Genomic DNA, 21,739 nt, shown 5'->3' with positions numbered 1-21,739 from the left:
GATAACAGACCAAACTGAAAAGGAAAAAGTAGGAAACAGAAGCCAATTTCTTCCTGATCGACTTTGTGCTGACTCTGAAAGGAGAGAGCAAAAACCCGCACACTGAGTCCATCTTCTGTAGCCTCACCAGGCCTGCCGTTCAGGAACAAAACTCCGATGTGCATGACTCAAGAACATTTCGGTGCTCGTTGGCGGTAATGCAACATCTTCAGCAAATCTTGTGAGCAAGAGGTTCTTCGGTCATCACCGCAGACCTTCCACAAGTTATCTGCACTCTCTTACTTGTCTCATTATTTTGCTATCAGCCAAGGAGTTTGACCCTTTAAGGGACAGATGTAATTATTTTACATAGAAATGTCTCGTAGAATGTAATAAAAGTGCTGCTTCAATTTGCATAAATACTGGGCAAAAACCTCCCTTAGAATTACTTATCTATGCTGCAGTGTGATCCGTAATTGCCCTTTCTAGCTGCAAGTTTAGCATTTGGCTTACGCTGCTAGCACCCAATTCTAGTTGCCATTTTCATCTGTACCATACTTTAAAAAAATAACTGTCACTTACCACTGGCATATTTGAAATTTTCCTACAGTTCATTTCTCAAATCAGTAAGTGGCACCATAAGTACCGGGCATCTTGTGTCAAATGAATCTCCGTCATGAGTGGTAAATATCTATTTGAGGTGGGCAGTAAGATGCAGTACAGGTAGTCTTCAACTTATGACCAGAATTGAGGCCCAAATTTCCTTGCTAAGCAAGGCAGTTGTTAAGTGAGTTGTGCCTCATTTTACGACCTTTTTACCACAGTAGTTAAGTGAATCACCACAGCTGATAGGTGAATCACGCCGTCATGAAGTGAATCTGGCTTCCCCCATTGACTTGTTGGAAGTCAGCTGGGGGAGGTCACAGATGACAATCACATGAACACGGGACACTGCAACCATCATAAATGCATGCGAGTTGCCAAGCGCCCCGAGTTTGGTCATGTGACCGTGGGGCTGCTGCAATGGTCGTAAGTGTGAAAACCAGTTCTAGATCACTTTTTTCAATGCTGTTGTAACTGAATGATGACTAAATGAATGGTTGTATATCAAGGACTACCTATATGCATATTGACTTATTTAAATCTTGCTACACACTGTTGTACTTTGTGATGGCTGCCAGAATTTGCTGCTTGTGTTCTAGAAATATAATATAGAAAACCTCAATACAACCAACTCTGTTAGTTTATCAAAATTCAGTATAAAGAAGTGTGATAGTAACTTGGAAGGAGGGAATATATCATGCCCAAGACTAGAAAAAGCAACAACACAAAAACCCAGCATCTACTACCCACATCCAGTCTAACAGAATATAGACCAGGGCTTCTGAAAGTGTCATCCGGGGAGCTCTGGAGCTTCCCCAAGAGCCTCTCAGGGGTCTGGAAAAGCAATATTATTTGCCAGCCTTTGTTGAAAAATACCATGTTAAAATCCCATCAAACAAATATAAGAAGTGAGAGTGGCAGCAAATACACCAATTGTAATTTTTAATATAATAAACATTGGTTAAATATAACCCATGCAACCAAAAGCATTTTTGGGACCCTCCATAATTTTTAAAGCTGGGAAGGATGCTGAGATTAAAAATGTTTAAGCAATACTGGTGCAGACTATTCATTTAGATAGAAGACATAGCTACAATATGGCAATCAAAGTTCTTATAATGATCATAGAGGCCCTAAAACATAGTAATATTTATTATTTATTTATTTATTTACTTGTTTGTCAAATTTATTTGCCACCCAACTTGTGGTTCATGGGACTAATAGCACTCCTCTGGGAACATTTTTGCTAATAGCCTTTTCTCAAGCTACTAGCTGCCTAGAAGAAAAAGAAGTGAATGGGCCCGAGAAATGGTAGTTTTAGAAAGTTTTATGTGAGTCAAAGAAAATGATACTGTGTTATTTCTGTTTCTTCTACAGTCCTGATCTTTCATGACTTACAGCTGTGGGGATTGAAATGCGCACATGCAATACAAAATTTCCCTCCACTCAAATCTGTGTGAATGCATTTTAAATAATAGCAATACCAATAGTACTTATATACCACTTCATAGTGCTTTACCGCCCTCTATAAGTGGTTTACAGAGTTGGCACATTTCCCCCAACAATCTGGGTTCTCATTTTACTGATCTCGGAAGGATGAAAAGCTGAGTCAACCTTGAGCCGGTCAGGATTGAACTCCTGGCAGTGGGCAGAGTCAGCCTGCAATACTGCTTTTTAACCATTGTGCTACCACAGCTCCTAATAATGGTAATCATAACCCATTATTACAGTCTTCCAAATTCTGTTTAGCTTGGTGCTGAGATTATGAGGCAGGGAGAACAGCAGTGTATCCTGCACAAACTCTTTATCAATCCCCTTCCATTTTCTTACAAAAATCTCTAGCTCTGAAAAAAAGGGTCTCTTTTAGCTTCATTTTTTCTGCATTGTTGCCCTTAAAAATTTCCTTCATCAGAGCATTAAATGGACCTAGTGGCACAAGGATATTGGAAAAGTGGGTCTAATGAATTTGTGGAGGAGGGAGCACAGAACCAGGGTCACTCCTGATAGTCTTTGCCTCTGAAGACTCATTCTGTGTAGCTTCTGAATTTCTTGAAAAGCTATATACAAATGCTAGAAATTCCCATTGTTTGCTAAATGATCAGAACGACATTTAGGTCTCCATAATTTTGCATCAAAAATGGTGCTTCTGGTCAATGACCAGAATCTGATGGGGGAAAAAATCAACTTGGTCTTCACTCATTAAAAACATTAGCTACCTTTTTAGGGGGTATACATACAACTGCTTTGTTATTTTCAGTTTTGAACAATGTTGTGCTTCTACCCTTTGCGTGTAGTGAAAGAGAAGATGAATTGCCACTGTTACCTCTTACTACATTGTTTTCATTTTGTACATTAAAATACCAATATAGAATTTATTTACAAATGCTATTTCATTTCATTTCCTTTTAATAATAAACATAGTATTTTAATATGTCCTTGCACTCATTATTTTTTTTTGTCTTTCTATGTACATGGAATGGTTCTTTCTGTCATCCTTATCCAATAGCTTATTAAGCTGTAGCACTTACTTTGAGTGCACAAATATCATGCAAATATAGCAGCTGTATTCCACAATGCAAGAAGCACAGTTATCAACATATATATAATTGTACAAGCAACTGGCAGACAGCTATAAAGCAGAATTGGAGCATTTTATGTACAAAAATATGCAGCTTTTTATGCATATCTGTCGGCACTTTCGAAAAAGAACGATGTATAAAAATAAATATTCTATGCACAAACATACACACAGACACACAGGCCAGTCCATGGTTAGAATATTCACTGCAAAAGAAAAACATATAAAACTATGTTAGTATTACCCATCCGGTTGGAGGTCATTTAGGGGTCATTGACCCACATGATATAATCTTGTAAATTTTTGGTACATTTGAGTAGTATTTCAACATACATAATTGGATTCATGGAGAAATCTCTAAAAGTTAAAGATGTCGAATTATAAACCCAAGCTCTGGAATCCGTTTGTGAGGAATCACTTCTGTTTTGAAGAAGAAACACTAAACAGCCATTTTTGTGAGTTAGAGGCAAACAACCTCTGAGAAGACATTAGAGCTAATCAACTTCCTTTGAAGGGCTTAGTAGCATCTCAGGAGGATCTCTGTACCATTTTGCCTGAATCATCATGTAATATCTAATGTAACTGTCATATACATATTGTATTAAACGGGAAGATATGTTACTATACAACTATCATGTTCTATAGTAATAATATGTTATAATTTGTTACTGTACTCACAACATGCAGTAAGACCAGTATCATAACATGCCATACTTTGAGGATTCTTTTACCTTATTCCAGCATCCTTGAATTGGCAACCCATCTTCCCCCTACAAGAGAGAATTATATAATCAGGGTACAGAAGGAGAGGAAGAGACTAAAACAGGCAACATTTTATAAATGTAGAATCTGTACAGCAGAGGTCCCCAACCATTCTAGGTTGGCGGCCTGGCGGGAAAGGAAGGGGCAGGCATGGGGCCGTGTGTGCGCGATGCAAATGGGGGCGATGCGAGTGCATGCGCAATGCTTGGGGCGGGGCTAGCACCTGCGTGACACTCAAGGCAGGACTAACATGAGTGGGGGGAGTACACGCACTGGCCAGCATTCATGTGGCCCAGTGGCCAAGAGGCCACGGCCCAGTAGTGGGCCCTGGCCCACAGGTTGGGGACCCCTGCTGTACCGCATGTAAAATAACTGAGTAAATTAACCTAATGAAATACGTCTTGCTCAGAGAGTCTACAGACACACTGGACGCCAAAGTGATGCCAAGTTCTATATTGCAAAATATATATGTCCAATCTCCCCATCATCTAGTTGACTTTAAGACTTTCACTATCATCTACTGGTACACGAAGTAGAGGTCCTTCAAAATCAGAAAGGCTTCCTGCTAACTCCTGTGATGATTGTGAAGGTCACTTCCAGGATGGAGCTACTGCTGGTTGAGTAAGATCAATCAAGCCTTTCCCCTTCAAATGATCTTTGTTAGGCTTCGGAGTACAGGTTGTCCTCGACTTACGACCATTCATTTAGTGACCATTTGAAGTTACAACAGCCCTGAAAAAAGTGATTTATGACCATTTTTTACACTTAAGACTGCTGCAGCATCCCCACGATCACGTGATCAAAATTTGGTTGCTTGGCAACTGACTCATATTTATGGCAGTTGCAGTGTCTCTGGGTCATGTGATCACCTTTTGTGACCTTCTGACAAGCAAAGTCAGTGAGGAAGCCAGATTCATTTAACAATCGTGTTACTAACTTAACAACTGCAGTGATTTACTTAACAACTGTGGCAAGAAGAGTTATAAAATGGGACAAAACTCACTTAACAACTGTCTCACTCAGCAAAATAAATTTTGGGCTCAACTGTAGTCTTAAGTTGAGGATTACCTGTATAACTCAATGCAGAAGGAAAATGTAGCTCAGTGGTACCTGAAAGGGTAGTGGATATGTGGACCCCACCACAACCTTGGTGTTGTATTAATTTATTTGTTTATGTTCCCTTCCTTCTCAAATAAAACACCGGTTTTGTGAGGGAGAGTTGCAAAACTCTCAAGTTCCCATTCTCCATTAAAAAATGCCAGGATATATGTTGTACTAAGAGTTTCCACTTAGGGGAACTAGTCTGTCCACATTCTCCATATACTTACAGGATTTTCAGGAGGGGGGGGGGGAAGGCTGCTGTATGACAGTTTCAAATAAATTGTATTTGAATCTGAAATAAATTTGACTCCGATCCCAAACATTGCTGACATCCTGGGGTCACAGAGGTCCAGAGCTGGTGCAGAATCCTTGCATGGAAATAGCCTAAGTAACAATTTTGGCCTTTATATAATCTTGTGCTTTCTAAATCAAAGTCTATAATGCTGTCTCCTAATATTTATAGCTGTAAAATTCAAGAGCTAAGGTTCTGTTAACAAGAAGTGGAAACAGATTCCATTGGTACAATGATCCCATTGATGAGGATGAATTATATAGTGCGTTGCACATAAACCCCAAAGTTAGAGAGAGTGTGACAGGAGTTACAACTCAGGGATCAACAGCAGGATATGGTCACAAAAGTATATTTTTTTTGCAAACGCTGGGAATGGAAACACAAACTAGTAAAAAGGAAAGATTAGGTATCTCAAGTTGAAAAAGCATAAACCCTAAATTTGCACAGAATGCAAAGCAAATGTTAAGTATCTGGCATGCTTGAGTCAGAAAGCATATTAATTTAAGAATGCAAACAAGAAAACTGTATCATTCTTATTTACAAAATGTATTCCTGGACCTACAAGAAGGATGGATATCAGATATGTATGTCTTTCACAAAATATCACCAATAAATGAAGATTATCCTACAGAGAGTTTTGGCAACAAAGTAATTGGAATTAGTCCTAAGAATATCAGACTGCACTATTTTAATTCTTATTGAAATTAGATGTTCTGAACATTTTTGAAGTTTCACTGTGACAGCCAAAATATTCAGTGAGATACATGCAAATGTACATACAGTATATAATTTCCAAATTGCCCCCAAAGCAAACATTAATTGTTTAGAGTATATGCAGAATGAGCAAAAATGAATAAATTGTTAGGTATTTAAATACTGTAACTAGAATTTGATATTTTAATTCAGGTTCCTTGATGAAATTCTTACCAGATTCTCAGTAATATTTCAAGCTAACCTGATCCATTTCATATTCCATATGTTGTTCAATAGTTATCCAATGGTGTTGCAGTGGTGTCTTCAATTAATTTGTGTATTTTAAAAACTGACATGGATGATTAGGGGTTTAAATTTGTCCCCTTTGAAATTAAAGAAAGGTGGAATTACCCAATCCTGTATGGTTTTACAAAACAATACTCAAAATAAGATAGGAAAAGAAACTTGGCATTTTTTTCTATAACAAATTCTATTGTGTGTTTCTGTCCCTTCAAGGTTTCTTATTTTCATGAAAACAAATTTAACCCTGTGCTCACCCCCAAATAAATATTGCAAAGTACTGTCGGGATATTATTCCCAAATGAAGCAAACTGCTCCAACGTAATTTAGAAAAGGTTGGTACAGAAAGGGCCAACAGTCCTATCAGAACACCTGGAGATTATTTAAAAGCAAGATAAGCTAAACACAAATGACATTTATTATGTTTAATTATATTTTGTTTATTTTATGTGAGTGTGGTCCTAGATCTTACTTACAGCATATGAATTAAAGATAGCATAGGTATATTTTTTTTTACAAAATAATTTTATATTCTCACCTCTAAAGGGAGATCCTTAACTAGAAAAAGAAAAAGGACTGCCTCCAATAAATAAGGGCAGGAACAAATGGTGCAAATGATCAAATTTGTGGACTTTGGATAGCGGGTTTTCAAAGAACTCTCTTCCCAACATCTGGATCAGACAGGTGTTTTGGGTGCAGGCAAAGGTTTTAGGTGAATAAAGAAGAAATGTTATGAGAGTAAAGTTAAGGAAGAAGTAAAGCAAGTATGAAGCTTTTTAAATCCAGGATGAACTCCTGTAGGGTAAGAAAAATAGTAGTAGCAACTAAGCTCATTTTCAAAGCAGTCATGCATTATGCTTGGGTGCTTCTAGTGCCCAAGGGCTTTGTACTACAAAGTTTTGTAATTGTTTGCGGTGTATTTGTAACTGTGCTCCAGCCATAGTGGAGATTTTGGTACTGTCACCTTCCATTCGAATCTTTGCCTGATTTTCCTATAACTTTCCCCCCTTCTAGCTTTTATCCCAGTTTGAAAAGGGACTATGGGGGTGTGTGGAGAAGCAAAACATCTGCCTGGAAGCACCCTGAGCATCAATGATCTGGAAAGCAGCTAGAAAGGAAAGGAAAGGGACTTGCAAGAGCAGGTGAACCAACACAATCTAGAACATGCAGGAAAGGGAAGGTAACACCATACCAATGGGCAAGGGGCATCCAGCCCGTCCAGCCCTGGTAACCCCGGCTCACCCTTCTCGCCTTTAAAACCTCGGAGTCCCTGTTCATGAAATCAACCACTAGAATTACTTTAGTCAGTGTAGATGATCTGCATTTTCTGGGTGGAGAAACTCTGTAAACAGTTATGAACTAAACACACTCAGCTTATAGCCCCAGAACATTTGTACATCATGGTGAAAAAAAGATAAACCATTTTTTTTGTTTTTTTGGAATAATCAGAAAATATTCCTCAATTGTAAAAAGTTAGAAGATAGCCTTCCTTCTGGATAAAGAATTAATTTTAATTAATTAATTATATTTGTTATACATTTATTAATTTACTTAATAAAGGTAAAGCATTAATTGTAAACATTTCTACAAAATGGTCCATTTTATGAAATTAATCCTCAAAAGCTTTAAATGGAAGCTGGGGGTTTAAAAAGGCCATTAATAAAATAGTTTCATATTAGGAATGTTCGCCTTTTCTTCGTTACCATGATCAGTTTTCTGCTGGGACCATAAACCGAGTGCCTTGCATCATTATCAACCACAAATTATTATTTTCCATTACATCATTTATTAACCAATCATGGGGGAAAAAAAGAAGGCATTGTAGATTGCGATTTGAGTTGTGTTCACCCGTTAACTACCAACATCGAGCGATGACTTGACATATTGCAGTTCTAACTGCAGTGCACAACTTTCCTATTGGGCCGTGATGCTGTTGTGCAGCACAATTCACCTAGCGTAGCTAAGACACTCAAAACGGTGATGTGCAGATGAAATTGGCCTTAATGTTTAAAGAAGCAAGTAAGGAAGCCTAAGGTTTTCTACTTTTTCAGAAATCAGGTGCTTCCAAAGCCCAATTTATATTTCTTTCCATACCCAACAGTACAGATGAATAAAATCAGTCTTGCAATGTAATCAATTACTAGTGCCCCAAAAAGTGCTTTTTCAAAAGGCAACTTGACTTTATTTCCCGCCCCTCACCTTGACTTTATTTCCCCCACTCATCCAAGTGAAATATTTTCAAGGAAAAAACCCCAAGAAAGTCCAGTTACTTTTTGAAAAAGCACCTTTGGGACAACCGTGACCGTGGATAATTGAGATTCTCCATAGGCAAACTACTAGTTCGTTTTCTCCTTCTTTTTTCCCCCCTGTGGCTTATTTTAAAACAATACATTTGATAAAACGGAACGTACCAATGGACAGGGTGCGTCTAATCCAGGTGCTCCTTGGTCTCCCTTATCCCCTTTAGGCCCCCTAGAGCCTTTCTTGCCCCTTTCCCCCTGTGAATAATAGTTTATTAAAAAAAAACATACATAAACGGACCATCTAATCCACATTCGAGTTATAGAAACAAAATACGACATGATCAAAATAAGCATTCCAGAGGCTTTGGTTCTTTAAGCTTTTGCGGGAAAACTGTTCTGCACGGCCAGTCGAGGAACGTTACTTTTGCGTTGAGAGGAATGCATTTTAAGCCACTTTTAAAATTTCAGACTAGGAGAAGGAAATGGATTTTTTTCCCCTCCCGTGTTCACCCGTCAGACTGTGAGAGTGAGGCCAAGATGTTCGAAAGTCATGTGGCAGAGAACACTTGATCCCAGTGCTTTTTCAGTGGTTGCTCTCTTATGTTTTGGTGGGAAGTTCTGATCTCAAGAAGACCCAAGGAGATAATAAATGGTTTTATTTCATGGAAGTCATTGGTCTTTTTTTTTTTCCCCCTGGTGGTCAGTAATAAGCAAAAACCAACCCTAAGGATATATTTCTAGATGCCTTTTTTTGCCCAGGACGTATATAGATCCAGCCGGATTCTCTGAAATTCTATACATGAGAATGAAAGGGAGTGAGCAGCAATCACACAATACTGCTGCCAGTGGGCATTCCCTCCCATGTATCAAACATATACAGATATGCCCCGGCAACTTGCTTGCCTTGAGTCTCCTGCTTGGGCAGGGGGTCGGACTAAAAGACCTCCCAGGTCTCTCCAGCCAAGGGGTAGGCAACCTTGGCTCTTTTATGACTTGTGGACTTCAATACCCAGAATTCCTGAACCAGCCAGGCTGACTTAGGAATTCTGGGAGTTGAAGTCCACAAGTCATAAAAGAGCCAAGGTTGCCTACCCTTGCTCCAGCCCCATGTGCTATCCCAACTTCATCTCAAATTAAGGGTAGTTTTTGGTGGATCCTTTCTCATCAGCTGGTTAGCTTCTTGGGGGAAGAGAATCCATTAACATATCCTGCATACTGAAAAGAACAACACTACTTTTACCAGCGTTTTCTTGACATAGTGGAGACTAGCAATGGGGACAACAAATACTACAGTATGAAGGTATAATTTGCTGCTGGCAGAAGGATGGGTAGTCCTTTAACTGAGCCATGAACCACACCCCACAATCTGATTTTTGCATATTCGATATGGATTGATTATAATTGGACAGATCAACTGCTAATATTTAGCCCTATATTTTTTTTTAAAAAAATAAAGTCTTTTCAAGAAGAAAGGTGAAAGGCATTTTTAAAATTGACTTGCTTCCTGAAAAGAATACAAACTAACGGGAATGCTGAACTGTTATTTTAAAAAGCTCAAAATATCGCTTTTTAAACTTGATAGGCAGCCAGGACTTAGTGTGATTTTGATTTCACAGGAGAGGTAAGTTAAGCAAAGCAATTTAAATCTGTGGTGTCCTATTTAACTTCTTAAAGTTGAACCTCAATGGGATAAAAATAGATTGTGGGCCTGATGCCAACTTCCTGTATAAAGCTGAAAAATCATCTTCAATGTCTCGGAGGTCAGTCTATTTTGAACAGAGCCAACATCAAGCCAAGGACCAATATTTAGTAAGAGAATGATACTCGTGCTTGTGGATATAAAATGTAAGTGGGATTGCCAGGAAGGAAATTTCATTTAGTATTTGGTATAAGGATTAGATGACAACATAAAATTAGGCTGGAGTAGATTTTCCCACTCTTGTTTTTAATTTCGGAGGGGTGAAATAAATGGGATTGAAACGATAAGCTGGCAGGAGGAAAAAAAAAATTGGATGGGAAAGGAGAGGTCACCCAGGATCAAACGCTGGCATGGAGGAAGGATAATCCAGGAGGAAATGCAGCATGGGTTGCGCAGGAAGAGGAAGGACTCAGGAGAAAAGGCAGAAGAGCAGGAAGGGATAAGGGGGACAAAGGTGGACCTGTGGAAGCAAGGAAAAGACACACGCGCAAACACACAAGTAGACAAGTAGAAGAAAAAGAACAAATTGGTCAACAAATTCCACTTGAACTGATAGCTTTAGCATTGATATTTTTTCAGTTGGTTTGCTCCAGGAACATTGTGCTCTCCTTAACATTTATTATGTGGACCACACCATTTCAATTGTGTTGGGTTAAGAGATTAACCAGATCCTTCAGAGGTAACAATAGACTGGAACTGCAGGAAAGAAATGCCTAGATCGCAAGTGAGGCAATTTGGGGGTAAGAATTAGAATGGATCTGCTGGTTCTTTCTGGTTGCTTTCCTCCCAGTAGGACTGAAAGGAAACCACCGTGCAGAAGAGGAGAGAGCATCAAAGACAAATTAAGGGACGTGAACGATGAGGCATTTTTTTCCAGCAGCTTTTCACGCAGTTTTCACAAATACTGAACTGGGTCCAGCATAATGAGCGCAGAATTAGGCTACTCCTACATTTATAGGATGTCTGCATTTCTGAGAAGCTACAGATTGCCTTTTTAAAAAAAATAAATAAAAATAAAAATGAATGTATACTAAGCACCAGGCTTTTTAGCAACTTTTTTTTACATTAACATGTGAAAAAGACTAGGGACATGTTTTCAGTATTAAAGACTGACTATTTCTGCATGGTAGATGTTTGGTCTAATAATTCAAACCTTTCTATCTACTTTGTTTGTAAACACACCACCCACACAGGCTACTTATATGAGACTTCGGATTTTTGCTCATTAGTAAATGTCCTTGCATTTTCCCCCCCTTGTATTATGAACCATAGCTAAAACAAGTCTAATTTCTCGCAGTCGCTTATTCCAATTAAACATGTTTTTCCTTTCCAGATTCATCAACCAACTGGACGGAGGTTTATCTGATTCTACCAAAAGTCTCACTAATCAACCAATTAGTTGGAACAAAGTCCAAGCCTTAGTTAACAAAGACTGGATGTTGTGTTTTCAAATTCTATACAAATTTAAAACCAACTAAAAAAATATCAGGGTGTTGCTAGGTTACTTAGTATGGAGCCATCCTAATATTAAAGGCTGTATTTATATCTAGAAGAAATTATGGAACATAATCAGAATGATTAAATATGTGATGTCAACGGGATCAAGATGAATCAAGGCATGTTATATGTCTAGTCACCAAATATTTGTTGCAAGTTAATTTTAAGTTTAAGCAATGCATTCATGAAACTTATTCCAAACATTTGTTTTAACCAAACAATACTGTTGTCAAAAATCACGAAAACCTATGCAGCTTCTTATTAGAATGCTATCTATTCTATGTCATACAAATTAATCATTCCAACATTTTTAAAGACCAAATTATATAAACAAGCTTAATTGAAGACTTACCCGATTTCCTTTTTCACCTGATGGTCCTTGAAAGCCCTAAAATATATTTTTACAACTTTGAAAAACTTACGTCATTTCAAGATATGCAGAATTAGGCTCATAGTCCATTTGCCTCCAAACTGTAATTGTTGTGGAGGTCCAGAAAATGTACCCTCTTATAATCTATATTTTTCCAGGTATCTGCACTAGAACTCCAAAAGGGATCCTTCCCTAATTTTGATTTGCACCCTGTGGATTTATCTGCATGAACATTTTCCCCATCCCTGAATTTAAATAAAGGTAGATTGGCAAATATAATGTTCATTTTTGAGCCTTACAATTTATAAGCAACAAAGTAGAACATTGTTATTGCTTTTGCTTATAGGGAGAGCATTTAAAGGTTTCTAGTATAGTGCAGTGGTGGGATTCAAATATGTGAACAACCGGTTCTCTGTGTGGATGCCGCTTCCGGAAGTCCATTCTGGGCCTGGGCAACAAAAAATTAGCTACCGGTTCTGCCAAACTGGTGTGAACTGGCTGAATCCCACCACTGGTATAATGTTTTTCAACCTTGGCAACATTAAGCTGTGTGGACTTCAACTCCCAGAATTCCTCAGCCTGCATCCTGCTCTAGCATGTTCAAAAAAGACATCCGAGTAGGATGCAACTGACACAAAATGAAAAATCTTCAGAGAGGAATATTGGCTCTATACTTACGGGAAGGCCTGCTGGTCCTATTGGTCCTGTAGAACCAGAATCTCCCTTATTTCCCTGTAAGAGAATTAGGAAGACTGAAATAGTTGTGGATTTTGCAGAAGTACTATAGACGGAGAGTACTGTTGTCTCTTCATCAGCGAGTGTTCAACTTTTGATAAACAAATTTTTAATAATGGGGAGTCATAGACTTGCTTTCCTCTTATGGTGCCTGGAGACTGGGGGGGGGCTGAATGGTGGGGGGACAACAGATTTTGACTGAACTTTGGCAAGCCAAATGGCTTTGGGCACATGGAGCCCCAAGATCTGGGACATAGACATCTTTAGTTCTGGCTGGGGTGATACTACCCCAGATGGAAGTGGCCCACAACTTGAGTGTTCTCTTGGACTTGGAACACCTGCTCAAAGAGCAGGTGGCAGTCATGGCTAGGAGAGCTTTTACACCAAAGGCCCCCAACCTTAAGGGCACAAGGGACCAGTTATGTGGAGAGAGGTTTTTCCACACACCAGAGGGGGTGTGGTTTCCTTTGCTGCCTGCATCCTGCGGATGGTGCTTTCCTTGTTTGTGTAGACAGTTGCTGGCATCCTGCGGCCCGGTACTGGTCCATGGACTGGGGGTTGGGGACCCCTGCTTTACACAGCTTCCAGTTTTGCACCAGTCATAACCTCTCCTGGATCAGGATTCCCTGCATTCAGTCATTCAAGCCCTAGTCATCTCGCAGTTAGACTACTGCAACACACTCTACATGGGGCTACCCTTGAAGAGTATTTGGAAGCTACAACGGATGCAGAGTACAGATGCATGGGTAGCTTTGGGGCCCCAAGGTTGGTTCATGTAATACCAGCTGAACTGGCTGCCAGTTTGCTTTCGGGTGTAATTCAAGGTGTTGGTAATCACCTTTAAAGCCCTTCATGGCCTAGGTCCAGGTTACCTAGAGCAGAGTTTGCCAACCTTTCTGGCTTTGTGGACTGGCTGGGGAGGAGAAGGGATGGTTCCGCATAAGCAGCGGGCAAAAATGAACATGCACACAACTCCATTTCTGTGAGCAGTGGGCATGTTTGCCCATCAATCACAGAAATGGAGTGTGCATGCACATGCTCACCTGCTGCTCATGCAGAACCATCCCCTCTTCCTCCCTCCAGCCCAGTTCTGAATCGCTCAAGACCCGGTAGTAGGCCGGGGCCTGGAGGTTTGGGACCCCTGACCTTAATGTCAGAGCATGCACCATCTTATTGCACTGAGATAACCCAGGAGTAAATACAGTAAACAGTGGTTTGTAGTGAAAAATGGTGGTTTATATTACAATATCTACAAATATAACACTAGAAACAGAATACATACATGTGGTCATTCAGCAAACTCCAATACACAGCAATTACAGCAGTCAAACGGACGAGAGAGAGAAAGACTCCAGCAAAAAAACCTCCCCTTTTATACTCAGACTCTTACAGTCCCTGCTTACTCTTAAAGGGACACAGACCCTGCTGAGTCATTCCTATCATTGCATCATCCACATTCCATTACATCTTTACATAAGCTGTTTAGCTGTTAAATTATTATTCTGACACTTAAGGACTGTCTAATCCCACTGGGGTTGGTCCACCCACTCATCTCAACAGAGGAGGCCGGCTGTGGGTCCCACTGGCCAGAGTATTCTGGCTGGTGGGGTCCAAGAGTAAAGCCTTTTCTTCCATTGCACGTGCCCTTTGAAACATTCTCCCCGCTTCCCCCGAGTGATTTCCAACCCTCCTGACCTTCCGCAAGAATGTAAAGATCTGGTTCTGCCACTTGGCCTGGGGTCCAGCGGAGGGGTTTCCCATTGGGCATGGTTGATAGATTAACAGCAGCTCCCACCCCCTCCATTTCTTATTCTACTCCCTCCCCATCTTTTAGCTCATTGATGAGCACCAGCCCCTAGAGTCGGAAACGACTAGCACGCATGTGCGGGGGAACCTTTACCTTTACCTTTATTTATATCATTAGGTTTTGCACAGTTTTATTTTTTAATAGTGAATCCTGCCCAGAGTTGCCTTGTGGTAAAAAGGGTGGCTAATAAATTTTACATATAGATAAATTTTACAAAAACATATAAAGAACCACTTTTAGTTCTTGGTCAGAAGCTTCCTTCCATCTCCTTTATATACATTTGCTGTTGCTGCACAATACAGCTGTGAGTCAGATGTCCTTACTGTTTGGACTGCAGACCAACCAATCCTGACAGTAAATCCTACCTTCTCCCTTTGTCCCTGCTTATGTACAGAAATAACCTCCTTTTGATTGTAACACAAAAGCATATCTCCAGTTTGGTTCTAGAAACATATTTCTACCTTGCTTGTGCTCCCAGTTCAAGGCAGTTTACCGAGACATGGTAAAATATACCATAATAAGAGCAACAATATATAAAGCAACAGTATTTAAAACAAACAAGTACAGATCTTTCATCTGTACTCAGAAGCCAACTGGTAACCAATATAGCTTTGTAACAGAAGTGACACTGCAGTTTGAAGCAAGTTGCAGCTTGGTACTGAAGAGCTGTCCTTTGTCCAATGCATTGCAATAGTCCAGGGGTCTCCAATTTTGGCAACTTTAAGACTTGTGTTCAACTCCCAGAATTCCCCACCAGCTATGCTTAAAACCAACAGTTTTGAAGACCCCTGAAAGAATTTAATCATGTGTTGACCTCAATGTAATTGAGGAGCTTCTCTGTTAAGAGAAAGGGTTCAATTGATGCACAAGATCAGGGGTCTTCAAACGTGGCCCTTTTATGACTTGTGGACTTCAACTCCCAGAATTCCTCAGTCAGTGTGCCTGGCTGAGGAATTCTGGGAGTTGAAGTCCACAAGTCATAAAAGGGCCAAGTTTGAAGACCCCTGCACAAGATGAACTTGTGCAAAAGACCTCTGGCCACATGAGCGACCTGCTCTTTGAGCACAAGTGACATCCAAAAGGACCCCCCAAGTTGTGCACCAGTTTCAAATGGGGAAGGGCTACCCCATCCAATACCAATGATAAAAATGTCCGTGACCCAGGGAGGCCAAACAATCAGACACTCAGTCTTGTCAGGATTGAGCTGAAGTCTGTTCTTGTCAGGCATTATAAACCAGGAGCCAGGAGAGAGTTCAAAAGGACTATGGGTTTATTCCATGCTATCTGAAATGGTATAGGTTCTCCTGTTTGAGCAGGGGGCTGGACTAGAAGACCTCCAAAGTCCCTTCCAGCTCTATTCTATTCTGTCTATTTTTCTGGAAAATTCAAGGCAAATTGGTGCTAGTTAAGAGTCAATGGAATTCATGAGTGGAGCGCAGTGACTCCAAACTGATGAGGAATTTGACCCCGCTCTTGGGCTCTGCCTAGTCATCTACAGTTCTACCCCATCCAGACCCAAACAGCCTGTCTGGGTCAGTACATTAACAACTTCACCTGGGCCGCCCAGGGTTGAAAAATGCAGCTAGGTTATCATCAGCATGCTGGTGTAATAATTCTGACCACAGCTTTCCTCAAAACGATTAAACTGGGCCCCAAATTATTCATACATGATAAATCTGTTTGAGATGCAATATTCAAGGTCGCATAGACTAAAACACCATTTCTTGAGCACCTCTGTCCTTATCTGGATTAAGTTTCAATTTATTAATTCCTCCTCTGAGTACTGACTGCATACATTGCCTCAGAACACACCCTGCATTGTAGCGGAAAGGAAACACAACAGTGAATATCAGCTGCTGATTGATGGGTTCAAAAATCCGGATTGCCTGCTGTCCTTACTTTGTTATTTCTGTTTTCATTATATCACACCTTGCCACCCACTATGAGCTTGGAGATAGCATCTTCCAATCCTTATTCAGTAAACAGAGAAGGGGATTGGAGTGGCTAAGGGTTTGGCCCCCAAATTCAAGATGACAGCTGTGATGATGCAATCAAAGCTCCAGTTCTTTGTATGTGTGACATGCCTAAAAGTGAGGGGAGTTTCGATTAGATCACTGTGACCGCCATCTTGATTTATTAGGGTTTTTTTTAAAATCACAACTTGAAGGCATCTCTGAAATGGCAACAGAGGATACTAAATTAACATTCCCATTCCTAGTCAATTCTGGTGATTGTAAGGATTATACAGGATCATTATTTTAAGCATGACATTAGTGTCCTATTTAAAGTTATATGTTTTACAAAATATTCCTCACCCTCTCTCCTTTCGGTCCTGCTGGTCCTGGGACTCCCCCTGGTCCTGGAGTACCCTGAATTTTTTTGGGTAAAAATAAATACATGAAGCCCCATTATTCAAACATATTTCAAGCAAGACAAGATGACGGTTTCTCAGCAGAAAGAAGAAGGACGGAAGCTATTCACTTAAGTTAAAACACTACAACTGTTAAGAGTTGAGGAAGATAGCAGTTTTACATTATGTATAAAAGTGGGATTCTTGTCTTGAGGGATTAAAAGTATAGGTAGAAAGTGACAAGTCTTTAGTGAATGAGATGAAACATTCAGCTTCGATTGCCAACAAAGCTAAAAGCTGTCAACCAACGATAGCTTTAACCATTTTATGAGAAACTGAGTTGGGTGATAGACAAGCAAAATCTTAACCCTTTTTCCCCCCTAAGAAATTCATCTTGCAGATTGATAAGCATACCAAAAGCATAATGCAATTATATTAACAGAACCAGCAACATAAGGAGGACCCATTCATGTTCATGTCTTATATTCACCACTACTTATGTATCATTTCACTAGAGCAGGAAAGAGGGAACACCCTATGGCAGGGGTAGGAAACCTTGGCTCTTTTATGATTCGTGGACTTCAACTCCCAGAATTCCTGAGCCACTGGCTCAGGAATTTTGGGAGTTGAAGTCCACGAGTCATAAAAGAGCCAAGGTTGCCTACCCCAGCCCTATGGGAACACTGTGTTGGTAGCTCAACAGAGTCAAGCATTCTTAAAATTAAATTGGATTTTGGTAGGTTAATCAACAGAGAAATCAATTTGATTGATCTTCTGGATCAGTTTGTAAAATCAGAATAATGACATTTTCCCTGGTTGTACCACTTCAAGTTGCAGTTGGGAAGAATGGCTGTTTAAACACTTTCCTGATAAACCAAAGCTTCTTATTAACTACTGTTTGTTTTCTCTCATTTTGCTGAAAATGTTTTAAAAAAGGTTCCTCTGTTGAAATAAATAATTTTTCACTTTAGTGGAATTTTTCTTTTTCTTGATAACACTCATAGATGTACAGGACAGACTCTGACAAGGAAGGGATGTCTTGAAAGAGAGTTGAGATGCACTGAGTCTAAAGAAATGTACTTTCAGACTTGCAAGATGGATATTGGCCTTACTAGATAGCCCAGACAGGAAACATGACAAAAGAGCTACTTCTACTTTGTGGTAAAGGTATATTAATAGAACACTGCAAGTCTAAAAGTACATTTCTCTCCCCACCACTTGCCTCCTTCAACAGCTACAGAAGCTAGGGAGTCTCTTCTGAGCCTCCTGTTCGGGTCTAGGACAAGTCGGCACGGCCAATTTGCCACAGCCAACTCAGTGCAGCAACTAGCTATGAGACAGCTCACCATGGCCAACTTGCTACAGAGCAACTCACCATGGGACAAACTTATATAAAAGAAATGGTGGAGTAGAATCATTAAAGAAAAAATAATAGAATAGAATAGAATAGAATAGAATAGAATAGAATAGAATAGAATAGAATAGAATAGAATAGAATAGAATAGAATAGAATAGAATAGAATAGAATAGAATAGAATAGCAAAGTCCTTGCATTAAAAAAAGAACAAATGCATTCAGTTGTAAAAGACTGGTATATAGTTCATCAGTTATATACAAGTATTTCATAATTTAAAAAAATGAGATTATAGGGACTTGGGTGAACTGGTATGAAACCTGACAGAAATAATTGTCCATTTCTAAGAACCCGGAAATCCTTTGGGGAAGAAAATGGATTAATCTATTGGATTGAACTTCTGATTGATAATAAAAAAAGAATTTTTAATTCAAGTCAGGTATTTTGAGACAGTTAACCACATCAACATAGTCAATAATTCCAATATATTTTAACTATGTACAATCTCTACTTCCTCATGCATAACCTGCATTTTACCACCTTTTGCATAAACAAGGTAATATTATATTACTTTCATAACATTTAATGGGTAAAGGAAGAAAGATGAAGCAAGGAAACCCATATTTTTCCCCCAGCAGTGTTGATTTTTCTTCAGCTCACATAATTTTCATATCTTCTGGGAGCAAGTGGGGCATGAATAACAGTAGAGAATAACTGGTTGTGTGAACCTGGCTAAACACAGATTAGAAGCCCAAAGTCCTGAAACAGCAACCATTGTTAAGCCACCCACCCATCATTTACATGAGATTCACTGATTAAAACTCAAAACCATTGCCCAATTTAGATATATATGAAACTGAGGTCACTTGCCGAGGTAGGACATTCAGATTTCACATCTGGCAAAGCAAGATGGTTGTGGTTTTACTTCCAAGAGCCCTATCTATCTATAAAGAACACCAAGGCTTTAAGGAGATCATCAAGAAGAAGCTTGAAATGAAAGAGCAACAGAATTGCTTTCATTCGTACAACTTCATATTCAGTGCATTCTCTTGGCTCAGACAAATGGGTGGAGATGCTTTAAGCAAGATTTTAATGGGTAGAGGAAAAAAGAAGACAACAGACAACTGACAATGTGACAACAGAGGTACAGTACAATGACTACATGCAAAGGTTTCACTTGTATTTTACACAATGTCCCAAAGGTTTTTTTTTTTTTAAAGGCAGCTGGACTTTCTTTGTTTTTCCTTGAAGATGTGTTGCGTTTCATCCAAGAAACTTCTTCAGCTCTGACTTCAGAACTGAAGAAGCCTCTTTGGATGAGAAGCAAAACGTCTTCAAGGAAAAACAAAGAAAGTCCAGCTGCCTTTTGAAAAAAGCACCGTTGGGACAGCCATGACCTGGATGACTGAGAATCACCATAGATATTTTGCACAATATAATGACACAGATGAAGAAAGAGGCCGATTATCCCCAATCCTTGGACCTTTGTGGACTCAGGTTAGGATGGGAAACTGTACTATACTATTGTTGAGCATCAACAGGCGGTGACTTCCCTTCTTCTATTCTAGTTTTGTTCTGTGGTGGGAAAGACAGTGATACAAATATGATTATGGCAGGACAGAGGAGACAAATCAGAGCATCAGGGAACAGGGACGTAGGGAATCGGAGAAATGACACTCACCGGTGGGCCAGGCCTGCCGTCCAAACCTGAAGCGCCCTGGACAGACAAGGAGGGGTTAACAAAACAAAAGGCAAGAAGGAAGGGGTGAGGAGGGGAAACAAGAGGTGAGTGAAGCCGTGACCAGAGACAAACATGTGCTAACCATAAAACAAAACTTAGCTCTCAAGGACAGGTGATGGCACTTACAACAAACCAACAACGACAAAAAAAAAAAAAAGCAGACACTGAATGTAATGTAAGCTGGTAACTTGAGCAGGGCTGCGAGGGTGCAGGCTTTGATAAATGCTTCAGCAGGCAACGGAACAAAACATTCCCTAAGCTTTGCTTTCTCACCCTGAGCAAAAAAAGACACATCCCTGTGGTCACCAAAAGTGTTCCAGAGTGAATTTTCTTGGACATATATATATATATATATATATATTAAAAGAAAATGAAATTATTTGTTTTGGATGGGTGAGTGTAGGCTCAGAGGAATCCCACAGTGATTGCAATGGGCTTCATAAAACATTACATCCATGACATTATAGCTGCACTCTAGTGGTTAATTTAAGTGACAGGAGAGGGTTAAAACACTCTGCAGTCCCTACTCAAGAGCATAAAATTGTAACTGTGCCTCTCTCGGGAGGAGAGCTGCGTAGGACTGTTGGCATTATCAGCTTCAGAAGAGGGTTTACAATAAAAGCAGGGTTACTGGTAGTCTTGCTTGGTCTGCATTGAAAGTACGAGTGTCCATGTCACTACTCATTGGAGTATATTTTTAAGCCACTCCTCTTGTGTCATTCACAGACAGACAACGTGACCTTGGATTTCCTATTCAATCTGATGATTGTATGAATGCTTAAAGGGCTTCCTTCTCTCGGAAGAAGGGGGATATAAATGCATATACCGGTTTTGGCTTTATATCTTTAATACTAGGACATGGAAAGGAAAATATTTAGCAAACAGGGAATCTTGTTTGTCACTACTTTCTCCATCACTTGCCCAAGATTCTGATCATATTTATTGGCAATCCAGGTTGATATCAAACGTGTAATAGAAAACTAGTACAGGTAGTTATCAACTTACAACCACCTTTTTTTTACACTTACGACTGTTGCAGCATCACAAGGGTCATGTGATCAAAATTCAGAAGCTTGGCCACTGGTTCATATTTATGAGCTTCACAGTTAGCTTCTGACAAGCAAAGTCAACGGGCCAGCCACTTAACACTCGTGTCATTAACTTAACAACTGCAGATTCACTTAACAACGGTGGCAAGAAAGATTGTAAAATAGGGCAAAACTCTTAACAACTGTCTCGCTTAGCAACAGAAATGTTAGGTTCAATTGTGGTCGTAAGATGAGGACTACCAGTGTACGTTCTATTTTGAGGGAGAGACTAATGAATTCTGGATTTGAACAATACCAGTTGTTTTCTTCTCTCCAGGCACCGGTTAAAATTGTGACCTTTGACCCATTAAATGCTACAGTGCTGTGGAAAGCAGCTCAGGCCACAAAGTGATGAAAATGCTATATGAACTTAGTTTGATAATTGAATAAAAGGGTTACCTTCATAATTGGAAAATAAAACCAAAAAACACGATGGAAAAAAAATGCGACTAGAGGTTAAAATTTCAGGAGGCAAATTTTTGGTGTTGCCTTTTTTTGTGCTGGAAATCTTTATAACTTCAGATATATCTAAATACCAAATAATGTC

The 21,739-nt window shown here is 39.7% G+C and overlaps 1 protein-coding gene across 1 annotated transcript in view; it reads right to left on the bottom strand.

Moving 5' to 3' along the window:
• Positions 1-290: 290 nt before the first annotated feature.
• Positions 291-21,739, bottom strand: part of COL13A1 (collagen type XIII alpha 1 chain) — a gene marked incomplete at its 3' end in the record, with an annotated part of 191,256 nt that continues 169,807 nt past the window's right edge. Inside the window, exons 33-39 of the mRNA XM_081329311.1 lie at positions 20,045-20,080; positions 16,975-17,028; positions 12,796-12,849; positions 12,100-12,135; positions 7,501-7,578; positions 3,892-3,930; positions 291-320 (exon numbers count right to left, since the gene is read on the bottom strand). Of these exons, the coding sequence (XP_081185437.1) occupies positions 291-320; positions 3,892-3,930; positions 7,501-7,578; positions 12,100-12,135; positions 12,796-12,849; positions 16,975-17,028; positions 20,045-20,080 (327 nt within the window). The remainder of the gene's footprint in view (positions 321-3,891; positions 3,931-7,500; positions 7,579-12,099; positions 12,136-12,795; positions 12,850-16,974; positions 17,029-20,044; positions 20,081-21,739) is intronic.

Source organism: Vipera berus (assembly GCF_964194415.1).
Source record: "Vipera berus genome assembly, chromosome: 5".
Taxonomy (NCBI): Eukaryota; Metazoa; Chordata; class Lepidosauria; order Squamata; family Viperidae; genus Vipera; species Vipera berus.
This window is presented reverse-complemented; position numbering and strand designations above follow the sequence as displayed.